This window comes from Fusarium odoratissimum (assembly GCF_000260195.1).
Source record: "Fusarium odoratissimum NRRL 54006 unplaced genomic scaffold supercont1.25, whole genome shotgun sequence".
NCBI classification, from domain to species: domain Eukaryota; kingdom Fungi; phylum Ascomycota; class Sordariomycetes; order Hypocreales; family Nectriaceae; genus Fusarium; species Fusarium odoratissimum.
The window spans coordinates 13840-36407 of record NW_022158778.1 but is presented as its reverse complement, the minus strand read 5'-3'; the positions used below and the strand labels follow the sequence as shown (position 1 = coordinate 36407).

Below are 22568 nucleotides of genomic sequence, written 5' to 3'. Positions count from 1 at the left end.
TCCCTGGGTCGCCTTCCGCCCCCTGGTCCCTTGTCTGTCCGACCCGCGCCGTCAGCTCCGGTGCATGCATGCACTGACACTGACTGACACTGGGTCTGGGTCTTTTTTTTCAAGGACTGACCTGTCGAGGCGAGGAGGCAGGCAGGGCGTTGACCATAGCACAGCAAAAGCCGAGTCTCAACCTGCTACCCACCCACTCTCTCTTCAACATCATCAACCCGCGTTCACGACCTTGAAAGACGCGATAATATTGCAGTAATTCATGCTGCTTTCCAAGATAAAAGTATTAAAACATCTGAACCCCCCCTTTTGTGCATTTTATTTCAAGAACACTGCTAACTGAGCTACCTTTTAGCTGGCCTAGAGAGGTGCGCTGCCCGTCCCGCGGCAACTGGCACACGCAGAGAGAGGCACACACACAACAGACCACCACCACCACCACGAGGTCAGGCACGCCAAAGGCCGGCACAATGATCTCGTCAAATACCCGCACTACACGATCTCGTTACTCTAGTCCCGCGCAATCACAGAATACCAAATGGAATGGAGTACTCGACGCGTCTAAGGGGGCAACCGAGGGTTCAAGGGCTTTCATGCAGCGCTGGCTAGAGCCGACTGTGCAGAGCAAAGCGAGCTTCGAGGACGATGGGTTGGTTCGATATGGCGTCGTCGAGAACATGGCGCCCCTGGGAAGTCTGCCCAAACCTAAGAAGACGGGACCGGAGACCAATTCAGGAGTAAAGAGGATTATATTGCGGCCCTCAGGGGGAGGTGCTGCCAAAAATGTAGCGCAGATGGGCTCGAGCGACCCAGTGGTGGATGTTGACGTGGACGTGGACGTGGACGGGGATGCGGATGCGGAGGCGGATGTTGCGATTACGGCGAGAGCGGCAGACTCTTCCCCTCCACCTGTGGCTCTACCCCCTACACCGCCACGGAGAGTATCTATTATTCTCAAAGACGCAGCAGCAGCAGCCGACGACGAGAACGACGAAGACTACGACCCGAGTCGACCAAAGAGACGACAATCAGGCCGCACATCTCTGGGAAGACGGTCGCGACGCTCCTCTGCCGGTCGCAGAAGCTCCATCGTGACTAAGCCCACAGTAAAGGAGGCAAAGGAGCGCAGAGAGTCGGAGAGGGAGCCGAAGAAGACTGCAAAGTCAGCGGAACTAGCAAAGTCTTTCAAGGAGGTCGAGGAGGATGAGGAGCTGGAGGCAGTAGGGGCAATCACAGCAGAGGCGACGATTCACGCAGCTGAACCTGTAGAACCTGAAGACAAAGAATTTACGGATAAGGTCGTCGAGGCTGCAGTGGACGAAGCCCTAAAGCACTATCGATATCCGACCGCGTGGGCTCTGCGGACCCTCTACGACGAAAGATCAAGCGACCCGCGGTTCGTTGCCATGATCGAGGAGGTATTCACGCAAACGGCAGATGAGGCTACGATGCAAAAGTTTTCCAGAGAGATGCAGAAGAAGAAGCGAGAGGGCAAGAAGGACAACCAAGGCTGCTACTATTTCATCCCTCCAACGACCAACAGCAGATTCACTCCTCACAAACCCAAGGCCGCGCCGTACGGCAAACTCCTGCATCACAATCAGGTGGAAGAGGTGGTCGAAGTAGTAGAGGTAGAGACTGAAGACGAGTCAGAGGTGCATATTCTCGACTCGGAGGAAGCAGAGCAAGTGAAAAACGCTCATCGACATCCAGCTCGAGCTACCAAGAGGGCAAAGACATCTCACTCTCGCGCTCACTCTTCTTCCCATCATAGCAATACCCATCCCCATACTCAGACTCACGCCCACCCTCACTCGACCCGCAACACGCCACGGAAAATGTCTTCAAGTAACCAACCCCAAACACCCTCGCGCAAGCGAAACAGACGAGACTCAGCATCCAGTGATTCTTCTCTCTCATCAGCCCTCAGCCTCTCGTCGCCTGAGGCCATAATGGGCAGCCCAAGCCCTGTTCGTCGAACAGGCACTGGCACCAGTCGCCCTGGGCCAGTTGGGCCCGACTCCAGTGATGCGCCAAAATCTCGGCCAATCACCACCCGCCGCAAATCACTCGCCTCCAAGGGAGGTGCCAGTAGCAAGGCCAAGCCCAAGACCAACAAGCCTGCTGCTACTAAGCAGCCATCACCCCCAGCTCCCACACTGTCCACCTCAGACATCACCAACAGCATCAAATTCAAACCCACTGATGCACCCGCAAGTGCGACCATCAGCGTGAGTGCCGACGCCAGTATGCCAGGAAGGGTTTCTGCTGGCCAAATCTTCCCAAACCTGCCTACGAAATCAAAGACAGCAAAGAACAAGGGATCATCTGCCCTGGCTCCAGCTCCATTCTCGGCTGATGACGCTGGCCATGATAACGACGACTCCTTCTGGGATCGGAGACGCGATGCGCAAAAGTTTGCCAACAGTGTCACGGCGACTGAGAGTTCTATCCGAGGGGGAGACGAAGACGAGGACCCCTTCACAACTCCCGCAAAATCGACGAGGAAGACGCGTCAATCCATCGCCGCCGCAGGCTCTGCTTCAGCGGGAACGACGAGATCCACGCGGTCGGCGAGCAAGAGACCTCACGACGAGATTGACTCTGCCGTGTCCCCTGTTGCGTGGTCTTTCCAGCGTGAGGACAGCTCAGTCGGAGGATCACGGGCTGCGACGCCCACGCTACGCCCCCCAAAGAAGCCGAGAACTGGCCTTCGTATCAAGTCATCGTAAGTTTACATCCCAATCATCATCTTCATCACCAGCTACTTGGCGTGCATCACAAAATTCACGACTATTGTCATCTGCATATCGCTCTCTCTGCTTGCACCTTTGGATGAGACTCATGGATGCGCGTGAGAGATCATTCATGCCATGTCTTTGACTCTTGGCTTGTCTTATCATCAGCCTCAAGGTTTTGCCCGGGATGACTACGCCGTGACTCCCTCATTTCATCATCATTCTGCTTTGGTCGGATCATGCTAACCATATATGATTTCTAGCCCTGTCAAGAAAAGAGGAGGAACAGCTGCTGGTGTCCCTCGGCCACAAGGAGAAGTCCTAGCAACCAACGGCGTAGCCAAAGATCAGGTATGTATTTTTTGTTTTGTGCTCATTCGTTCATGTTGTGCAAATTCGCGACACGCGCCCTGGACTTAACCACCAAGATTGGGTCGCCAACATCATGGACTTTGGTGGGAAATTCACCAGATGGTGGCCAATTTTGCGACTCTGTACCTTGGGCCTTGTCTTGCCGGGCCTTGGCCAAGATGGCCTACCACTCACTACTGTACGGGGTAATTTCTGGTGGCCCCCGAAGATCCGCTTTTCCGAGCCAGCCCCCAGCAGTTGAATCAGCAACCAGGAGCCGGTGACCAGAGAGAGCCAGGGACGTGTTGAAACGCGTAGCGCATCGTGTCGTATCGAATTGTACAGGCTGAATTGAGTATATTTAGCATGGCTCGCTTTTGGCTAACTCTACCCCCTTTCTCTAGGTGTCGGACAACGACGAAGATTGCTCTGCCTGCGGCGCCGCTGGCGATGTTGTTTGCTGCGATGGATGCCCACGGTCATTCCACTTTGAATGTGTGGGCATGATAACCTCGGACCATCTTCCCGACGAGTGGTTTTGCAATGAGTGCTTGTACAAGCAATACCCATCGCGCATGCCCCCGTACAAGGGTGTGTTTGCCGCTGCCCTCATCAACCTGGAGAAGAGCATTCCTCGCGCATTCAGCCTCCCTAAGAAATTGCAGACCCGCTTTGAAGGCGTCAAGGCTGGTGCCTATGGCGAGTATGAAGAAGCCACCACCATCAAAACGACCAAGTGAGTGATATTCCCAATAGGAACTTCAATTCTAGACGTGCTGACAAAGGCTCAGGAGGAAGAATGGCTACGAAGAGTTGCCGGACTTTTTCAAGCAGCGCGATGAAGGACAGGCTGTGATCTGCCACGGCTGTCAAAAGCCTGCCACAGATGTTCGAGCCATCATTCCTTGTAGCATTTGTCCCTTCTACTGGCACATTGACTGCTTAGATCCTCCACTCGCTGTCCCGCCTGTCCTCAAGACCTGGCGATGCCCTCTACATCCAGAGGAAATAATGGCCGAGGTCCGCTCATTGGCACCTGCTCACCGTTTTCGCAAGATCAAAGGATCGCAGACCATCGTACCAGCTCTCTCACGCGGTACCAAGAACAACGGACACATTGAAATTGACTGGGAAGATGAGCCCGAGCCCGCGAACAACTCCGGCTGGCCGGATCCTGACTCGTTCGGTCGAGCTTACAAACTACCAGCAAAGGGCATTGTCCTTGATTTTATTGAGCAGTAGGTCCATTACTTGTTTTCGCATATGCAACTTTCTAATATCCGTCCAGGCTACGTCGTCAACATGCTGGCTATGGCCCTCGCCATGATGAGTCCAGATGGGTGTCGTATATTCCAACAACTGGAAGCGACCGAAGTCGACCTCTTGCAGGCTCCGAGTTACAGCGGACTGTCGATGAAATGCAGTTAGCATTGACCCTGACCAGTCTCAAAGAGCGCAAGTCAGACGGCGTTGACCAACTGATCACGGCCCTTGTGGTAAGTCGTTGCAACGAAATTCCCTCACCACACGTGTCACCTTACTGACGATCAATCAATCAACAGGAGACAGCTGATGCCAGTGTTTTGTCACTCATGGCTAAGGCAGATGCCAGTAATCTATCTACTGGTCATTTGACAGAGAGCGACAAGCTTAGTCTGCGCGTCCTTCTGGATCAGATGGATTCCATGGGGGCTCGCATTAGACACCTGCTTGGCGAGCCGGAGCCTGTTGGTATTTCCGCTACCATGCAAGACCAGGATGTCATACCGAGCATCCTTTCCCCCCAAGACTCAGCCATTGCTGAGCCACTCGACAAGGTTACGGCACATCCTGTCACGGAGCCCACGCCCCCTTCTACCATTGACCACGCTGAAGGCTCTATGGATCTCGACTGAACAACCACAGCTCTCTCTGTCTCTTTTGAGTTTCTACCTGACATTCACAAAGAGTAATTGCGATACGATCGGTTCTCTGTTCGAATTTACCATAGTCTTTTCCCTATCCTAATTCATTATCGGAGGAATCAAACAGGACCTTTGTACGGATTTCTTCAACCTTTGCATGTATCTATGCAAGCGCCTAGCGTAACATTACGCAACCACTATCTGCAGTGCTGTCTTCTTTTCGCGCGACCCTTTTGATTATGGATCGCCGGAGTTTGGAGGGCTTCGCTATTTGAATCACGAACCATGGTTATAGAGACGATCTAGATGCTCTTTGTCTCCATCAATTCCGCCTTGTTATTCCCATCTCGTCTGAAGAGGACCGTAACCCAAAGGCAACCAAAACACACACACAACCACCCCGCCTCTGAGCATCACAAAAAGCCCAAGCATCGTCTGATCGGTGCCCTTACCTCATCCCCCCTTTGTTTCTTTCTTTCCAATTTCTATAACATGCACGAAACCACCCTTGATTACCCAGTTGATGGTGGACATGACATTAGTAGCAGCTAGTAGACAACAGGGTGGATTCGAGGTGAACCAGCGCTGCACTAACTACTCTTTGTTTGTATCATAGTTGAGAGTTGATGAGGAGAAAAAGCGACATTGATCGATTCAGCCACCCGGGACGGATTCAGAGGCTGGTGCGATAGAAGTATTTGTCAATATGAGAGAGATATGAGACAGAAGACGAGATACATGATTCTTCATCATCTCAAGACTGGCCATCCCCCGACGAAACGTGATGTGGTACAAAATGTCAGAAAAGTCTGTCCCTGAAGTCTGCTTAAATTTTCAGGGTGCACCCGATGCCAATATCATGATGTACCGCAAGTCTAGACATCTTCGATCCCAGTTGTGCACCACAGAAACTCCATAAAAACATCAATTGCTAAGTCGTAAAAAGCTCAAAGACGTAGATACGTCAGGAGGCTCTTGCAAATCTTTTAGTTTTAATATACAACAAACCTCTAGGAGGCATGGCTTGCAAGGTTAGCCACTCCTACCCAAGGGTTGCAAGATGAAATCCTGGCATCGTCCTTGATGCCTCAAACAGTCCATCCCCAAGCCTATCATCGTGTCTATCATCAAACGCTGACGTCGGGCTGGGCCAGACCTATAAAAAGGACTCATCACAGACGGAGCCACCAATGGCTCCACAGTGACAACAGACCTATACCCAACTGCCGTTTTGAACAAGAATCGTAGTGTTTTATTCTGTTTTAGAGTTTTTCAGGTTTTCCAGATTCGTTCAGTCGTAGAAGTAACCCTGCCTCTCCTCTATCTCTTGTTGCAAAACTTTCAAGACCGGCCTGAGACGAGCTCCGCGAGAAGTAGAAGGGAGGTAGGTATCGAAACAAGAGGACAAGACATCCAAGTAACGGGCGAAAAACGTCAGCCTTAGCCGAGTCACTATGACAAACACGGTCGTCTTTGGAATGCGCATCCGTAGCCATTCCTAAAACGCCGCTCCAGCTCCCCAATGGCTGCATGCTAGAAATGATTTTGAAAAACGAGAACTAACCCCAAAGGCCCATCGAATATGGTGTGGGCCACCCGACGCGGTGCGCGAACTGCGGTTTACTTGATCATCTCTGAAAATAGTTGATTAGCCCCCTCTTCTTTGTTGCCCATTGCGTGACTGAGGTTGTCTTACGCGGCCTCGTCGAGGGTTACCCTGCTCCTGTTGCTGCATGTATCCCATGTTGGGCATACTTCCCATGTTACCATAACCATAGTTGCCCATTCCCATGCCAAATCCTGGGGGTGCAAATGGAGTCTGGCCAGCGGGCATCTGGGGCATCTGTGAAACAGGCGGCTGGATAGGACTTCCATTCGGAATGTTCTGTTGGCGGTACTGGTCAACAGGCGGGTTGGGACCATTGAAGCCACCATAGCCAGCCTGCATAGTAGGGTAGTTGAAATTCATGGGGGGCGGCCCTCGGTTCATCATCTGCTGGTACTGCATTTGTTGCAAGTTGGCAGGCATTGGGCCTCCGGGTGCGTTATACATCATGCTCTGGTTGAACTGAGGGAATGCGGAAACGCCGCCATCAGCAGGCTCGTTTCTCTGGCCGCCATAGGGCATATCAAACCCGGGAGGGTTAGTTGATTGGTTCATGGGGTTATAGAAAGGCTTATTAGAGTGAGCAGAGTTGGGATGATGGCCATTCGAGTTTGCCTGTCGCGAGGATGGACGTTGGCGGTGCTCAGCATGTGTACTAGCATCACGGTTGCTACCGGTGCTGCGAGTCGACAGGCCAACCTCGTCCATCAGGCGCTTGTAACCTTGGTTGGGCTGGGCTTTGATTCGCAGAAGAACATTCTTGACATTTTCAACAACCTGGTTGCGGATAGACTCGTCGAAGAAGGGCGTGGTAAGGACCTTGAAGATCAGTGTAGCACCGCATTGGTGGTCCTTAAGGATGGCTTCAAGTACTTGGTCATTAGGCGTGAAGAATAAAGCTTGAAGGATGGCATCGCGTGCATCCGCCTCTGCCTTCTGGTTGATGACCTTGAGCACTGTGAGATAGGCAACCTTGTGGGTGCAGAGATGAACCAGATAAGGCACTAGCTGGGGCGAGAGAACTGTGCGACGTTGGGGAAAAGTGCAAGTGTCAAGGAACCAGGTTAAGAGTAGTGCACCATTAGCGTTGGTTGCCAACTGCACGCTGTTCAGGGCAATGGCAGCAGCGAGCATTCGTTGTTGGTCCTTGGTGGAGTGGTGGCTCTCGAGGCATGCTCTCATGGCACGAGCACCGTATCGGCCCTGTGAAATCTCCCACATGCGGGCAAGCATAGTCTCAAAGATGAAATCATTGTAGGGAGCACCAAACTTGAGACAGCCTTGGAGAACATAGTTGCCGTATTGGTCCAGGAAAAGAGGAATAGTGTAGGGGCGGATGTGTTCAACAATCAAAGACATCTGTGCAGGGGTTTTGCAGACATCAATGATCTTCTGGGCCGCCCAAGTACCGTTTTTGTGCACCCCAATCTCAGCCATGTGAGGCGCAATCTCGGACAGCATGGCATCGCGGAGTTGATCGGAACAGTGCTCAAAAAGCTTCTGTACCACGGTGTTACCAAGATAGTCGGACGAGAGTTCGGCAATCTCCGGAAGCATGTCCACAGCGATATTCTCAATTTCAGCCTGAGACAAGCTCTGGTTATCAATTCGCTTGCGGATATCCCGAAGCTTGGGTGCATCGTGAACACGAGTGTGAGCAGGCTCGCGGATAGGCGGGATTTCCTCAACAAACGAGTTGAACTGAATGGCCGACTGCAGGTTACGAGAGATTCTGAATCTATCCTCTTCGGACGCGCCAAATTGTTTGACAATATCGAGAATATCAGTGGTCATATCACGGAGAGCAGGAGCCTTAGGGGTTGCGTTTGTGGCGGGAATGGCGGGGGTAGTATCGCCCGCAGGGGTACTGGCGTTCGTTCCCTGGACGTTATCTTGTCCCTTCGCAAATGGGTCCGGGCTAGGGGAGGGGAAGACTCCGTCGTGACCGGGAGTGTTGGAAGCAGATGGAGGCTTGGCGAAGTTGATACGTATGGGACCAGCACCGGGAAAGATTTCCTTGCTATTCATGCTTGCCTTGGCAGAGATGGCGCTTTCCACCCTCTCAAAATTAACGAACCCGCAATTCTTGTGAGTGAGGACACGAGCTGACAAGATAGGACCGTGAGACTTGAACATCTCAATCAATGTGGAAGTGGTCGTGGAAGTGGGAATGCTACCGAGCCAGAGTGCGCTGGTAGGACCCTCAAGACCTTGCTCGTCGGCACTGAGGAGACCAGCGTTACGGCTGTTGGATCTGCCGAGGTTGATCCCAGCAACGGCTTGAGGAAGATCCTCATAATCCTTCTCGTCTTGGAGTCGAATCTCAGCAGGGGCCACAGGGTTAGACAGGTTGGAGTTGCCGGACATGTATGTTCTCATAAGTCGACTTCCAGGAGTGTCCAAGACGCCAGCGGTACGGGCACGAGGGCGATTGGCCTGGTTGGCAAAAGCCTGAACAGCGAGATTGTGGTTATGAATCGCAGCGTTGGTAGCGGCCAGCTGATCTTGCAGAGCTGCCACATACTGGGGGTCGAGGGGCATCTCAGTGTCGTAATCGTCTTCGTCATCGGCATATTTGTCCTTGTTATTGACCGAGTAAGATCGGAAACGGCTTGCTTGCTTCGTGAAGTCGAGATTGGCCAGGTAAGGAGTAGCGAGCTGTGCTCGGGGAGGCTGTGGGGTCTCTGCAAGGCCGAGATAGTCCAAGGTTCTCATATGAACATCGGACTCCCCACCTCCTTCTTTTGAGAATTGAGATTGAGCTGGCGAGCTAGGGCCGTTAGAGCCGACACTGGCAATGCTAGCCAAAGTGGACGCTCGCTCGCGTCCCACACCTGTAGGATTCCAGCTGCTGAAGATAGAGGGACCGAATGGCGAGCTAGTTCCAGGAATTGGTGCAAACTGACTCCTCTGAGGCATGGAACCGGCACGGAGTCGAGAGAGCAAGGTTGAGCTACTGGAACTATTCTCCTGTCCATCAGGATTGGGAGAGGGCGACTTGAAAGGGCTCTGAGTTGGCGTGGGCCTGTTTGTCTTGGCAGCTAGGCCAGGAACACCGATCATGCCGTTACCTGCACCTCCAGGAGAGAATCGAGATGGCACCGTTCCGGCTCGAGCGCGCCTTGTCTGAGGCATTGAATCCGGCGTAGGAAGCTGGGCAAAGTCCGGGAAACCATCGGTTGGGGACTCGGGAATATTCTCACGTAGTGGCGTGGAATTGCCGCTCGTAGGGGGGCCGCCCCAAAGGCTTCCCGGCATACCAGGTACTCCTTCTTGGGCCTGGATCTCGCGGGCTCTACAGGGTGGGACCAGTCAGTGTCGGCACCATGAACGGATGAGAAGAGCATCGGGTTGAAACCTAGGGAAGGTCGGTATCCCAGGGTGGGGAAGGGTAAGAAAACACGGTTTGGGGGCAGACGAACCTCTTGGAGAATAGACGGCTTGAACCAGGGAGTTCGTGCGACGGAGAACCAGCCCCAGATCGCGAGTTGCCCGCCATCTTACTTGAAGGGTTGAGACCACCAGACAAGCCGAATGGAGAACGAGAAGGCGGAAGGGGATCGATAGGGGAATTGCTGGCGGATGGGGAACCAGAACGAGGTTGGCTGCCAGACTGAGAGGCGTAGCCGAGAGCCAAATGTTCGGATCTAGAAGTTGACATTATCGATTATCTAGCCGACCTCATGAGACGGTGACACAAGCAAGTGTCGGGCCGGATAGTTGATTATTATTTCTCAGCGGCGATAATTGATGAATCGCCCAAGGAATCAACGTTTAGACGTTTCTAACGGCAAAAAAGACAACCCCTAAAGTAGAAAGTCGCTGGGCGAGAACAGTCTAGTAGCTGTGTTTTCGACGACCTCGGAACGATGGACGAGGGAGATGACAACGTGGAAGCGTCGGTGGAGGTTCGAGCGTATTCGACAGAAACGGGGGGCTGGATTTAAGGAGCGCGATGCGAACAAGAGAAAATCCAGGAACCGCCGGTATTACAAAGGATGCTCGTGCGAATGGGAGAAGGCCTGCCTGAGCCGAGAGCAGGGTCGTTATTCTATAGCTGAAGAGACCGAGGGGACTAGGGCAAGCAAAGCAAACTGCTGCTCGGACGAAGATGCAATTGAGGTGGATTTAGGTGTGGATGTGGATTTGGACAAAGGTCGTCCAGCGTCGTCCGAGCCCGCGGCTTGAGAGAGGGCGCAAAAAAAGACAAGGGAATGTAATAAGGAGACTATTTCGGGCGGAGGGCAGGAGGGCACAAACAAAGATATGATCAATATACAGGCCTCATTGAAGAAGTACAAAAAAAAAGGAAGATTTTTTGACTGGGCCTGGAGAAGCAGACGAGACGAGCGGCGCGATTATGGGGAATGGGGCACAAACGGGGGGTGAGGAAGGAAGAAGGAGGAGGAGTCGAAGAAGGAGGGTTGTGTGATATGTGATGTGCGATGTGCGAGGAGGTGAGCGGGAAGGAAAGGCCTTGGAAGGTGCTGTCCCTAGGTAGGTACCTACGGACGGGAGTTTAGAGCACTGTACTGGTACCTGCCCGTACCTGGCTGGACATGGGCTTGCCCGCTAAACTACCTACCTGACTAAGGCTACTCTTGCCCTGCCCTGCCCTGCCAACTGCTAGCCGGGGTGCAAACAGACTTGAGGCCTGGAATGAGGATACAAAAAGTAAACAGTCTGAAGTCCACCTCTATCGCACTGAAACTGGTCCAGGATTTCTGTCACTTGTAATTGATGTCTATGTCTTCTTTCACCCCCTAAGGTAGCCAGGCAAGAACGATGGAGGGGGCAGGAGAAGCCACCGTTCCGTCAGATTTTGCTTTAGAAGACGCTTTTTAGTGGGCTGGAAGCTCAAGCGAAGCGCCCCCAAAGAAACGGATAACTCGACGTGTTCATTGTTAACAAAGTTTCTTGCAAGCAGGCTGTGGCATTCTTGTCAGCCCGAGGACTGTATACGCGTCCAGCTTCGTCATATATGTAAGTAGGTATTGCAGCGGTTTTGGCCCAGTTCCGCGGCTGTTCACTCAATTGCTACCTATGAAAGTGACTTACCCACTGCCCAAGGCCCTTACACTCGATACCTAGCGGTGTCTGTTGGTTGGTGAGCCTGCCCATTGATTCAGCCAAGATCTGATGGTTCGAGATGCCGGAGGGCTACCCGCATAGACGGGTTCAGGTACGAAACCTAATGCCATCTCCTACTTGTTTCTGACGGGTTTGTTGACTAGCCATTGACTTTGAGCTATAACAAACAATCCGAGACATGAGTTGCAACCATTCCTAATCTCCTTTCCAGATATTAGTGGCAGACACAGGGCAGCAAAAACGTCCGGCTTTCTACCAAGGTGCCAGAAATAACTACTAGGTAGTCTAAAGATCTATTGAGCTACCTATGTGTATGCTAAACTGACCCAAGTCTTTTTATCACTTAGGATAGAGGCCCTAAGCTTTTATGTCTCCTCCAGGTGAGGACCATACTACGTAGCTGCTGGTAAATTCTAACATGGTCCCCCACAATGAACATTTTCAGAGCATCTATCAATGGATGTTTCGTAAGGACTCAGTTTGAGTCTCTTATCCCAATAAGCGACCCGGAAGCTTTCAAGTTGAAACTAGCTCGCCAGGACATCTTCAACTTTGTATCCGTATCCGCCTCTCAACTGCTGTCCCCGGCTCTACTTTGTTCTGTTTATCAAATATGTTTTGTTCTGTTTCTCCACATCCATACTCCATGGATATCCATATCCAGAAGTCGGCAAGCATCCGAGCATTTACGGCACTGTGCATCGGGAACTCTGCCAAATACATCCTCTAGTCGAAGTTATACCGCGGAAGAGCTGAAATGGGTTTCCTCCATTGCCGTCTTAGAAGTCAATGAAGTAGTAGTGAGGGGGTTAAGGGGCTGGCCGCCAAGCAAGCCATTTCTCTCGCTCTCTCTCTAGGTAAGTTTGTATGTCAGTCCTGTCACTCCCGCCAACTTGTACTATACTTGACAATACCACATGGGTCCTATGTGGTATCAAAGTAGGTATCCCCTATTCTGCCTTGCAACCTTTCACGACAAGCAAACAAAGCTTCTCCAATACTTGAAGGGTTGTTACTCTCCTGCTTGTCACTCGGCTTTGAGATTCCACGACTTAGTGCTCTCAACTCACTCGTAACATTCAGCACCGACTCGAATATTGCCTTCTCAATTTGATCCGCCAGCCGCCGTCTATCTCAACTCTACACTACTCGACATTCTCATAGTTCTACCTTTTTTTATTATTTTTTTATTTTTATTTTTATTTTTGTCATTTTCATGCTATTGCAGAAGCACACTCCGATTGGCTGCACTGATGACACCTCTCCATCTCCCTTTCAGCCCCCTGTTAACAGCAGAGCCAATCGTGACTCTGCACCTTGTTGTTGGAGGATCTATTAGTCTCTTGATGAAACAAGCCTTACTGTAACCCCCTGTCTTTCGACTCCCTACCCGTACATACAACACCCGCAAAGTGGCAGCTCAGGGGTTATCATGAGTATCTCGAAACACAGCTCTTACCATCCCCCCTCTTTATCAGTGGTGTTCCCAGAGCTATCACCAACACTCCCTGTTCAAGTTTCGTTGCTGGTTCTGGGCCATGTCTCAGATAGCGGCCCGCAATCCCCGGGCACTATTTTAGAAATTGTCCAACCTCGGTATAGTCGTTGACTATCTTCTTCGACTCAAGATTAACACGGCACCATCAGGAGTCACAATGTTAAACGAAAGGGAGCAGTTGGCCTGGATGTGCTATAAACATCCATATGTTGTAAAGATCATCCACTCCCGGGAAAGATTCAGATTTCTGTACACAGAACAGATTCAACAACTACAACAGATGAAAACTCGTTCACAGACATCCAGGATATGTATTGCTGTCACCCGATTTCATATTTTCTCTATATACGTTGCCCTTTGATTATGCTCTTTCAAAGTGACTCTTCTGCGCCTGATAGTTCCCAATTGCGCTCAAAATGTCACTGTCGTGTCATGGCCAGGGCAGACGGTCTTCCCATGTTCAGTCTTTTCTTTAAAAAGTTTTCATCCAGTCCCTCATGTCACCCGACTCCTAGTACATTGGGTATTTGTCCGAGCTTTCATCGCATGTCATCATCATCGATACCGCGTAGGGAGACTTCTTGGACAATGTGGCTAAATGCCGCCAAGTAGGTGTAGAGACATCCGCACATAGGCAACGTCTTTGCCAAGTGCGAGGTGCCAAAGAACTTTCGCCCGTAAACGCCAAGAGAGAAAAACACCATCTGTGGGGGAATATATGCATCGCCTTGCTTCGGTACCTCATTCAAAATGTCGGGCTGCAACATGAGCGCCCACTCCTCACATATCTCTCGTGTGCGCCCTCTTATTTGGCGTGCTTCTTGAAAGCAAGAAGATCTGCCAAGCTAGCCAATGGGCAACCGTGACGCAAAAAGTCATGAGCCAGGAGCTCATCAGCAGAGGCACGGCTCTTAACGTCCACGCACAGGCAGACAGACAAGAATGCCTTCAGTTCTTTGCTCAGTTTCTCAGGCTTCTTGAGCCGAGGAGTTCCATTTGTTGCGATTAGGTAGAGAGCCTTGAGAGGTTCCTCGTTAAGATATGGCGGCTCGGACTCTATCATCTCAATCGCCATAATACCCAAAGACCAGATATCGACCTTGGGACCGTATTCCTTCTGCTTGACAACCTCGGGGGCCATCCAATAGGGGGTTCCCACCATGGTGGCTCGCTTTGACTTTGTCTCCGTAAGCTTGGCGCAGAAACCAAAATCGGCTGCAGACATGTCAGCATCGTGGACTTGTTCATATGACTGGTGATCGGCTTACTGATTTTCACGTTTCCACGAGCGTCGAGTAGAACATTGTCACTCTTGATATCACGGTGAATAATATTCTGCGAATGCAAGTGCTGCAATCCGCGGCAAGTCTATGGGTGTCAGCAATTACAGTGTGGAAGAGCCAATGGACATACCTCGTGGCAAATAGTCGAGATTTGCTCCTCGGAGATGGATGGATTGTTGTCAATCACGTCAGTGAGAGCACCTCCCTCCATGAATTCCATAACAACCCAGAGCTCTGCGTTGTTATTGCGCAGGAAAGCATCCAAGAAGTTAACAATGTTGCGGTGCCGGCTGTCTTTCATAACCATGATTTCGTTCACGATGAGCTCCTTCCTAGGTTGGTGAGCGAGGTCCATTTGTTTGATGGCAACCTGGGCCCGAGGGCCCTGGGCACGCAGAATATCGCGGGCAATGCCCACAGCTGTCTCCTTAATCTTAGCAACGTAGACAGACCCTGATGCACCCTGTCCGATCTTCTTCTGCTTGGAATAGGAGATGTTCGGGTCGTCCTTCGAAACGGCTTCCTTAAGCTTGGCCATAACCTCATTCTCGGACATAGTAGACATTCTGACATCCTGTTTACGCTCCGAAGGCGATGGCTTGGCAGTTAAAGCAGCTTCGGCAGCCTTAACGCCATCAGCCTGCTGCTGGGATTGACTGGGCTTGGGTGCAACATTCAGAGGCTTGACGGGAGCTGGTAAGCGCGATGCTTGAGTCTGTTGCTGCGGCTGTCGAGGCTGCGAAGCCTGATTTCCATTGGCATAACGAGGTGCGGCGTTGTCGGCGCGAGGAGTTCGCTGCGCCTGAGAAGGATCCCTTAGAGTACTGGAGCTAGGCTGAGAGGCTAGAGGCGGTCGCTGAGAAGTGGTAGGAGGTGAAGGAGCAGGCCGCTGCGCCTGGAGGTTGCTCTGCTGTTGCGAGGCCTTTGGCGCAGGTGGGGCTGCTCGGGTTGGATTGTAGCGGTTGGGCTGGGGAGAAGGTGATGAGCTATAACCACCACCAATTTCCTGCTGGGCAAGCGGAACCTTGGTTTTGGGAAGAGAAGCGTTGTAGGCTTCAAGGTCGCGTCTGTTCTGCTCCTCAATTTCGCGCTCCCGCTGTCTCTGAGCCTCCAGCTGCTTCTTACGCTGCTCCTCTCTCAGGGCATCCTGAGAGACGTAATTAGGGGACATCTGTTGCATCTGCTGGCGCTGCTGGTACTGTTGCTGCTGATCCTGCTGAGCAGGGCGCTCATCAGGGCGGGCAGGGCGACGGGGAGCATTGGGATTGGGTTGGACAGGAGAAGGGTTGTAACCTGGGCGCTGAGAAGCGGCTGGCGGCGCAGGTCGAGGAGGTGCCACAGATGCACCACTGCCATATCCCAGCTGTTTGTTGGCCTGGCTCTGGGCAGGAGGAGTTGGTGTCAAGCTGGGATATTGATTGGGATTCTCAGCCCTTTTGGCGAGATCGGTGTAAAAGTCCAAAACCTCAAAGACTGCTTGAGGGTTGCGCTCATAATCTTCTTTAGTGATGGCTGATGAGTTAAGGAGCTTCGACCACTCTGGTGGCAAACCGACGAATTCACCAGTCTTTGGATCAAAACCAACATGCACGGCGTGAGAAAAGTTAGTAGGGTTGCTGACTCCGCCCATGCCTGGGCAAGCGCCGTAGATAAAGTCGATCCACTCATATAAGTCATCGTCACTCTTTACCTTGATTTGTAGGGTTTTGGTTTGACCGTCGTCGTCGCCGGGGCTGTTAGACGAACCATCTGGTTTGCGCTTGATCTCGAAGATGGTACCGGCGGCTTCGACTCGTCCGACGTTGACTACATCCCTCAGGTAAAGCGTGTACGAAACCTTACCACCCTCGGTCTTGTGAAAATCGAGCGACTCTTTGCGGAGAATTAGGTACTTCTGCTTCCAGGGTTGAATAAAATTCTTGCTCTCCTTGACTGACGCCCAACCCTCCTTCTTGACAGCGACTCCACCCAGACCATCGGTATTGTTGGACTGTTGGCGGGCGATCGGAAGCGAGATGGTTGAGCCGGTGTACGTCGAGGTTGCAGTACTTCGGATGGGGGAAATAGCCATGTTGGCCATGCTTCCTGGAAGGTTGGCATTGGGCGTTAGGTTCAAACGCGGTCGATCGGTGGGAGGCCGAGGCGCAGGGCCCGGATTCATGAACTGGCCGGACGAGTACATACTGCGTATCGTTAGTTGCTGAAGTTGAGAAGCAATCTTATTCGTGTTGTTGGTTGCTGACAGCCAGGAACCCCCTCTTCAAGAGGGCCGCCACAGATTCCAAAAGTAGATCCCAGCGGCGTCAAGAAATATGAAAGAAAGATTGGCATGACATCAATCTATCAAGGCGATATAATGGCTTTACGGAGCAGCGTGCGAGTGTCGCTCAAAGGGAGAACTTTCACCCCGCCTCTTTGCTATGAGGCGCGCCCTCATGTCACAGACCCAAGGAGAAGCAACGTACCTGTTTTGAGCCATCTTGAATTACTTGAACTGCGAAGCGCAGTAAGAATTATCTGATGGTGACTAGAAAGAATAAGACCGTCTGAAATCGATATATAAGTAGGTTATATGGCGGGTCGTACGCTTGCTGGCTCCCAGATCTAATAGCGAGCGGTGGACGGGAGGTAACCAACTCAGGAGCGCTCACAGGGGTTCTGGGCGGTCTGGTTTCGACAATGTGGGAGGGCACCCAAACAGAGATCAAACAAAGATTGATCTTGGGCACAGGAAAAGGCCTTCTCAGCGACCGGATGGAGAGGTCATGTATTCGAAAATCGTGTCGGAGCAGCGGTCAGGGTCAGACTCAGAGTAAAGGTAGGTAGACAAGGAAGCTCGTCAGTGACAAGCACGGGGGTTAGGTAGATTGGAGTGGAGGTGGGCGAGCGGGACTGTGCTGGGATAATGGATAACGCACGTAGCCGCAAAACGGACAGGAAGACGGCGACGAGAAGCAAGTTTAATTTTGTTGACAGCTGGTGCTGAAGTACCAGAAGCCGCAAAAAGCACAGGCGAGTTTGACGTTATGAGGGAGAACAAGAAATACTGGATGGATACATGAGAACGAAAAGCCAGGTGGGTTTGGGTCAGGGAGCGGCCTTCCAAGTTTGGACCACCTTCAGAGAATGAGCAGGAGAAGGAGGAAACGAAGAAAGGTGGGGAAGGAGGATTAAATGACCCCTAGTTCCCCAGCGCTGAGATATTCTCCCGCCGCAGAAGTGTCAGATGAAGAGTGACGGGGGAGTTCCAGTGGCGTTCCAGTTGCACCTGCCCGCAGCGTTGTTGTTGCCCCAGCTCCTCGTTGTAACTTATAATTCATGGAATCGATGGTGGCGGGCAGCGTGGTCAGTGCCTCCACTGTCGCTAAATACCTTACCTTAGCTGGGCGCTGGGCTCCAATTCTTCCTCAGGTAAGGCACCTAAGACTTCCGTCTAGTGGAACTTGACCCCTGGATTCCGGATTGCCAATGCATGCCCGTTGCTTCTTGAAGGTGATAGGGTCCAATTACTTGCATTGGATAAGATGGTGAACCTGGGGGACTTTTTAACGTGCATGAGGTGAGGTTCTGATCGAGAGTCTCATGGGTTGGATGTAATCTCTGCTACATGTGCCTTGTCTACTGACGCCTAAGGTGGACAACTACCTAGTAACTAAGGTAGACTACAAGACAGCGACACGAGCACACAAGCAGAGGAGTTCAGCTCACATTAGCTTCAATTGCAGTTTCCTGAGAGCTACTCCGTACTCCGTACCTAAACTTAAGGGATTGAAAAAGATCCCATAATGCCCCACCTTTCTTTGTGCTGATCACAAGTCCAACCCAATCTTGAGTCAATACAAGTACCAGCGGTCATGGCACGGGCCGCTGTTGGCCAAAGTGAAATCTCCAGCTGCCTCATCTAGTACTGTAGGTAATGATCTCGGCAACTAGATATCAGCTTGGAAGATTTATCACATTGTTGATAAAACTAAAACTCCTGGTCAACTCATGATACATAACGATTGCCCCTCATCTCAGTCTTTATCAAGCTTTATTAGCGTTCTGAATACTGTTGGCTTGCTTGTCTCATGGTTATTGGTGCCAAGGTCGCCTATTGCGTTTCAAGCGCCCATTTGCCACGCACCACCATTCCTCATCTAGCGGCCATTGGTGTCTGGATCTCTGATGTTGTCAGATCCCTTGAGAAACTCTTTGAAAACCCCATGAAATGGTCCTGTCTAGGAAATGCAGAAGGAACGTTTCAATCAGTTGTGGCTTTCCTAGAAGATGAAACCGAAACACTCCGTCTGCTCGGCATCCCAGGAAAACCCTTGTTTGTCGTTTGTCAAGTTTGTCGTTTGTCAAGTTCGGCGAGTAAGTGTAGACTAAGAATAATTAATTAGTCTCTTTAATTGCTTTTATATTAGACAGAAAAAAAACCACAGTCTTCTCTCGTTCTTGGTGTACTCGAGCCTCTAGGCCTTCGACACGCTAGGCAAGGCTGTGGTATTGTCCAGTCAGATCGTTGAGCTGGGTCTGGATGTGTTGGAGCGTCGCGGTAATAGGCGCCAGCTCCTCTTTCATGATAGCGTGAAGTATGGTGTGAAGTTCATCTTTGGATACTTCTGAAAAGGTGATTCCTTGCATAGAACTCATGATGAAACAATTAAAACTGGTGATTTTGATAGTATGGGTTGTTCGTATTGAATTATTTGATGGACTGTTGATGGACTGGCTGATTGTGGGATGTGTAGGAGAGAGAAAAGAAGCTAGGCTGATCCTAGGTGGTGGGGTTTTAACACGAGTCCACCAATCATGCACCGTCACCTACTGAGGTAATAGGCCCTCCGCCATTGCAACCCAATCTCAGCTTCTCCAATTTTTGAATTCAGGATCAGATGCTGTAGTATGTTTTTATATTAACTTTTCCTTCTTTCCAATAAGTCAAGGGAGAATTCGTATACTCAGCCAACAGCGACCTTGTCAAATACCAGTCGTTTCACTACCTCAAGACACTCATTATTGAACCCTTCGACTTAGTGCGAAGTAAAGTTACTGAACCCAAGTAGATGGGCAATAACTTCCCGCCATTGTACGTCGCTTACTGATTGATCACTGGGAGTCTGACTTTCCACCTGAACCCTGGATGACTGGCATGATGTGCATCCAGGAGAACTCGAACTGTCTTTTGGCCCGCTGTTGACCAACAAGGGCCACAAAACTATTGGTGAAGGCATGGTTCATAAATCAGCTGAAATTTTGGAAGCTGATATAATATAACGTTCCTTTTCCTCTTGAAACCCAATTTCAGTGTCTTGTCTTGTGATTCGTAGACTCAACTGGACAGATTCCATCTCCTGCCTTGACATTCACCGTTTTGATGAATGCTCAGCCACTACGGCATCTATATTACATTTCTTCTAAACTTTTCTATTCTATCGTTGAGCAACCTCAACCTCCTGGCCCTCAAACTTGGGGAGCTCATTCTCAATCTGAGACCAAGTCTTACTGCCATTCACAAGCGACTTGATAGCATCGATGATCTTCTCCTGCTCCGCTCGGACTTGGTTGGTGCTGTCACGATCTCGCAAGGTAACAGTACCGTCTTGAACTGTCTGGAAATCGATGGTGATGCCGAGAGGAGTACCGAGTTCATCGTTTCGGCTGTATCGCTTACCAATGCTGGCAGAAGAGTCGTCCACACGGCTGGAGATACCGGCACTGCGGAGACGTTGGGACAGCTGCTTAAGGAGAGGCTTGAACTGGGCGTTGGAGGAGAGGGGAACAAGCAAAACCTTGGTAGGGGCCACAGTGGGAGGGAAAGATAGAACCTTTGAAGTATTAGCAATTCATCATGCATATTCAGGGGGGTTTGTTCTTACACCACGGGCTTCGTCGCCACCCTCGGTGCCACGAGTCCAGAAGCTGTGCTCCATCAAGGAGTAGAGAATACGGCCAATACCGAACGAGGGCTCGATAACATTGGGCACAAACTCGCGAGTGTTCTCGACCCTCTTGCGGAACTCGATGGCAATGGAGTCCTTGTTAACCTGGACCTTGCCGTCGCCAACACCAGCGACTTCGAGAGTGATGCTGCCGTTGTCGCTCAACTCCTTGGCCAGCTTTTCTCGCTGTTCTTGCGATGTAGCCAAGAGAGCAGTTTCGACAGTCTTGGCATCCTTCTTGAACTGGGGACCAAACTTCTTCCTTTCGATGTCGATTTGCCACTCCTCAATGACAAGGGGAGTCTCGCGCTGCTCGCGGACAACCAGAGGGGCGCCAGTCTTTTTGGCGTGGACACTCAAGTCGTAGGCACTTCGGTCAGCACAGCCGACACACTCGATCCAACCAGAGCTGGTGAAGAGTTCAGCATCCCAGCAGTCGGTGGCATAATGAGCCATTTCGTTGGCCATGTGCTGGCGGAATCGCAGCTTGGTCAGATCCACGCCAATCTTTTCCAAAAACAAGTGAATTCGGGCAAGGAAGTAGCCCAGAGTCTCGTTGTCAACAAGACCATCCTTGACAGCCTGACCGATCTTGAGAGTTCTGGTCGTAGTCTTGCCACTCAGCTGTGTATCACGGTCAAGAAGAACAAGCTCGACATCTTCAACCTCATGGAATCGGTGGTGCTTCTTTCCACCCTCAGGATCGACGAAATGCTCAATCTCGGCCATGAGGAACTCACGCACTCGTAGAAGGCCGGCACGAGGAGAGATCTCGTTACGGTATGACTTGCCAATAGAGGCAGAGGCGAAAGGCATCTGAGATTGGTTGAACTCGAGGAGCTTGGCAAAGTTCAGGAACTGGCCCTGGGCAGTCTCGGGGCGGAGGTAGCCGGGGTAGTTGCTGCTGGGACCAATGGAGGTTTGGAACATGAGGTTGAAGGAGACAGGCTCCGCGGGCTGGACACCAGTGGCAGGGTTTCTGAGATCGTACTTCTTGATGAGCTCGCCAAGCTCTGGGCCACCGTAGTTGTCGATTCTGGCGAGAACCTCCTCATACTCCTTGACGACGGCGTCATCGAGTTTCACAGCTTCAGTCTTTGTCTTTTTCTTCTTCTTCTTGGGATCTTCCTCCTTGTCCTCCACCTTCTGGCCGCGGGCCTCCTTGTCACCGTTTAGCCGGGCCTCAAGGATGGCCTCGACAAAGTGGTCGGCTCGAAGAATCTCGCCGTTCTTGGGGTCCTTGCACATCCAGTCGGCGAACTTATCGACATGGCCACTGGTCTTGAGAACCTCGTGAGGGGTCAAAACAGTGCAGTCAACCTCAAGCATATCCTCCTCAAGGATGAAATGCTTGCGCCAGATGTCAATGACACCGGCCTGCAGTGCGCAGCCAGGAGGGCCATAGTCGAACAAACCACCAACACCGCCGTAGATTTCGAAGGAGGGGGTGTAAAACATGCGACGTCGGAGGATAGATTCGAGGACAGCCTTGTCGAGGGGCTGGCCCTTAAGAGTCGTCGCGGCGGAAGTCATCTTGTCCTTTTTGCGCTTTTGCGACGTTTGCAGTTGAAAAGCGTTGAGGGGTCGTGAGGTCGCAAAAGTGCGGGAGTCTACGACAGTGCGGGGTGGTTTTGCACAGGCCGCAAACCGGAACCTGGGACCAGAACGTGACAGACAAAGTTGCCTTAATAAAGGGGAAGCTGTTGAAAAGCTTTTCTTTACTGTTGTTGGCAGTGAGGCTGGAGATAGTGATACGGGACGAATTGGCTTCATCCACCCTGATTGTAAAAGTCGTCAGGTTAAAGAGACAGAGGAGGGCGTGAGTCACAAAAGTCAATTCCGTCAGGTATGGAGCGTAGGTGGCCTAAAATGGCTGCTATTAGGTCAGACCAGAGACTCGAGACGTCGAACTGGGTCTCTCTGTTTGTTACCTATGGATAGCTGTGGGTGGTGGGGGAATTTTGTGAGTTTCTTTGGCATCTGCTGGGCGCTGATTCGACAATTTGGTGGTTAGAGACCCTAAAGAGGGAGTTTTGCTATCGTGGGTGTATAACATGCAGCAGTTTTGGGAGGATAAGTCTGACTGACATCCAATTCTTTGACCCCACCACGTCCACATACCATTTCTATTCACGGAGTAAATACCTTCTGTAAGGTACTATTTGTCCCA

At 51.4% G+C, this 22568-nt stretch overlaps 5 protein-coding genes across 12 annotated transcripts; 2 read left to right on the top strand and 3 right to left on the bottom strand.

Annotated features, from left to right (window-relative positions):
* Positions 1 to 96: 96 nt before the first annotated feature.
* Positions 97 to 5813, top strand: FOIG_12115 (uncharacterized protein). 2 transcript variants are annotated; one of them, XM_031212858.1, is made up of 7 exons: positions 97 to 283; positions 356 to 2728; positions 3002 to 3089; positions 3494 to 3825; positions 3881 to 4327; positions 4378 to 4585; positions 4652 to 5813. In XM_031212858.1, exons 2-7 carry the CDS (start codon positions 471 to 473, stop codon positions 4982 to 4984), a joined length of 3666 nt encoding a protein of 1221 aa, XP_031057154.1. In that variant the 5' UTR covers positions 97 to 283; positions 356 to 470; the 3' UTR covers positions 4985 to 5813. The 2 variants fall into 2 exon arrangements, with proteins under 2 accessions (XP_031057154.1, XP_031057155.1); XM_031212859.1 differs by having other exon boundaries at positions 208 to 283; positions 365 to 2728; positions 4652 to 5780.
* FOIG_12113 (uncharacterized protein) lies at positions 4343 to 11360 on the bottom strand. 4 transcript variants are annotated; one of them, XM_031212855.1, is made up of 3 exons: positions 10022 to 11360; positions 6690 to 9894; positions 4586 to 6627 (listed from the first exon to the last, which is right to left on the bottom strand). In XM_031212855.1, the coding sequence occupies exons 1-3, from the start codon at positions 10258 to 10260 to the stop codon at positions 6622 to 6624; spliced, it is 3450 nt and encodes a 1149-aa protein (XP_031057151.1). In that variant the 5' UTR covers positions 10261 to 11360; the 3' UTR covers positions 4586 to 6621. The 4 variants fall into 4 exon arrangements, with proteins under 4 accessions (XP_031057149.1, XP_031057151.1, XP_031057152.1 ...); XM_031212854.1 differs by having other exon boundaries at positions 5059 to 6149; positions 6207 to 9894; positions 10022 to 11037; XM_031212853.1 differs by having other exon boundaries at positions 4343 to 9894.
* Positions 9846 to 10944, top strand: FOIG_12114 (uncharacterized protein). Its single transcript, XM_031212857.1, has one exon. The coding sequence runs from the start codon at positions 10482 to 10484 to the stop codon at positions 10785 to 10787; it is 306 nt and encodes a 101-aa protein (XP_031057153.1). The 5' UTR covers positions 9846 to 10481; the 3' UTR covers positions 10788 to 10944.
* Positions 11361 to 13360: 2000 nt separating the features above from the next.
* Positions 13361 to 17791, bottom strand: FOIG_12112 (STE/STE20/PAKA protein kinase). Of its 3 annotated transcripts, XM_031212851.1 has the most exons (5): positions 17058 to 17791; positions 16937 to 16998; positions 14602 to 16654; positions 14457 to 14556; positions 13361 to 14403 (listed from the first exon to the last, which is right to left on the bottom strand). In XM_031212851.1, exons 2-5 carry the CDS (start codon positions 16948 to 16950, stop codon positions 13994 to 13996), a joined length of 2577 nt encoding a protein of 858 aa, XP_031057147.1. In that variant the 5' UTR covers positions 16951 to 16998; positions 17058 to 17791; the 3' UTR covers positions 13361 to 13993. The 3 variants fall into 3 exon arrangements, with proteins under 3 accessions (XP_031057147.1, XP_031057146.1, XP_031057148.1); XM_031212850.1 differs by having other exon boundaries at positions 16937 to 17791; XM_031212852.1 differs by lacking the exons at positions 16937 to 16998; positions 17058 to 17791 and adding an exon at positions 16715 to 16820.
* Positions 17792 to 19362: 1571 nt separating this feature from the next.
* On the bottom strand, positions 19363 to 22525 carry FOIG_12111 (glycyl-tRNA synthetase). Of its 2 annotated transcripts, XM_031212849.1 has the most exons (3): positions 22330 to 22472; positions 20336 to 22271; positions 19533 to 20284 (listed from the first exon to the last, which is right to left on the bottom strand). In XM_031212849.1, exons 2-3 carry the CDS (start codon positions 22169 to 22171, stop codon positions 19889 to 19891), a joined length of 2232 nt encoding a protein of 743 aa, XP_031057145.1. In that variant the 5' UTR covers positions 22172 to 22271; positions 22330 to 22472; the 3' UTR covers positions 19533 to 19888. The 2 variants fall into 2 exon arrangements, with proteins under 2 accessions (XP_031057144.1, XP_031057145.1); XM_031212848.1 differs by having other exon boundaries at positions 19363 to 20284; positions 20336 to 22525.
* Between the last annotated feature and the right edge of the window lie 43 nt (positions 22526 to 22568).

Bases quoted from the DNA above. Each gene is read 5' to 3' on its own strand.
- FOIG_12112 (XM_031212850.1), bottom strand. The intron at 14,557-14,601 runs GTATGTCCATTG...TGACACCCATAG, and splicing joins TCTCGACTATTTGCCACGAG to ACTTGCCGCGGATTGCAGCA. The intron at 14,404-14,456 runs GTAAGCCGATCA...ACATGTCTGCAG, and splicing joins TCGTGGAAACGTGAAAATCA to CCGATTTTGGTTTCTGCGCC.
- FOIG_12113 (XM_031212853.1), bottom strand. From the start codon at position 10,260: ATGTCAACTTCTAGATCCGAACATTTGGCTCTCGGCTACGCCTCTCAG. The intron at 9,895-10,021 runs GTTCGTCTGCCC...CCCACCCTGTAG, and splicing joins AGCCGTCTATTCTCCAAGAG to AGCCCGCGAGATCCAGGCCC.
- FOIG_12114 (XM_031212857.1), top strand. From the start codon at position 10,482: ATGACAACGTGGAAGCGTCGGTGGAGGTTCGAGCGTATTCGACAGAAA.
- FOIG_12111 (XM_031212848.1), bottom strand. From the start codon at position 22,171: ATGAAGCCAATTCGTCCCGTATCACTATCTCCAGCCTCACTGCCAACA. The intron at 20,285-20,335 runs GTAAGAACAAAC...AATACTTCAAAG, and splicing joins GTGGCGACGAAGCCCGTGGT to GTTCTATCTTTCCCTCCCAC.
- FOIG_12115 (XM_031212858.1), top strand. From the start codon at position 471: ATGATCTCGTCAAATACCCGCACTACACGATCTCGTTACTCTAGTCCC. The intron at 4,328-4,377 runs GTAGGTCCATTA...ATATCCGTCCAG, and splicing joins GTCCTTGATTTTATTGAGCA to GCTACGTCGTCAACATGCTG. The intron at 4,586-4,651 runs GTAAGTCGTTGC...ATCAATCAACAG, and splicing joins AACTGATCACGGCCCTTGTG to GAGACAGCTGATGCCAGTGT.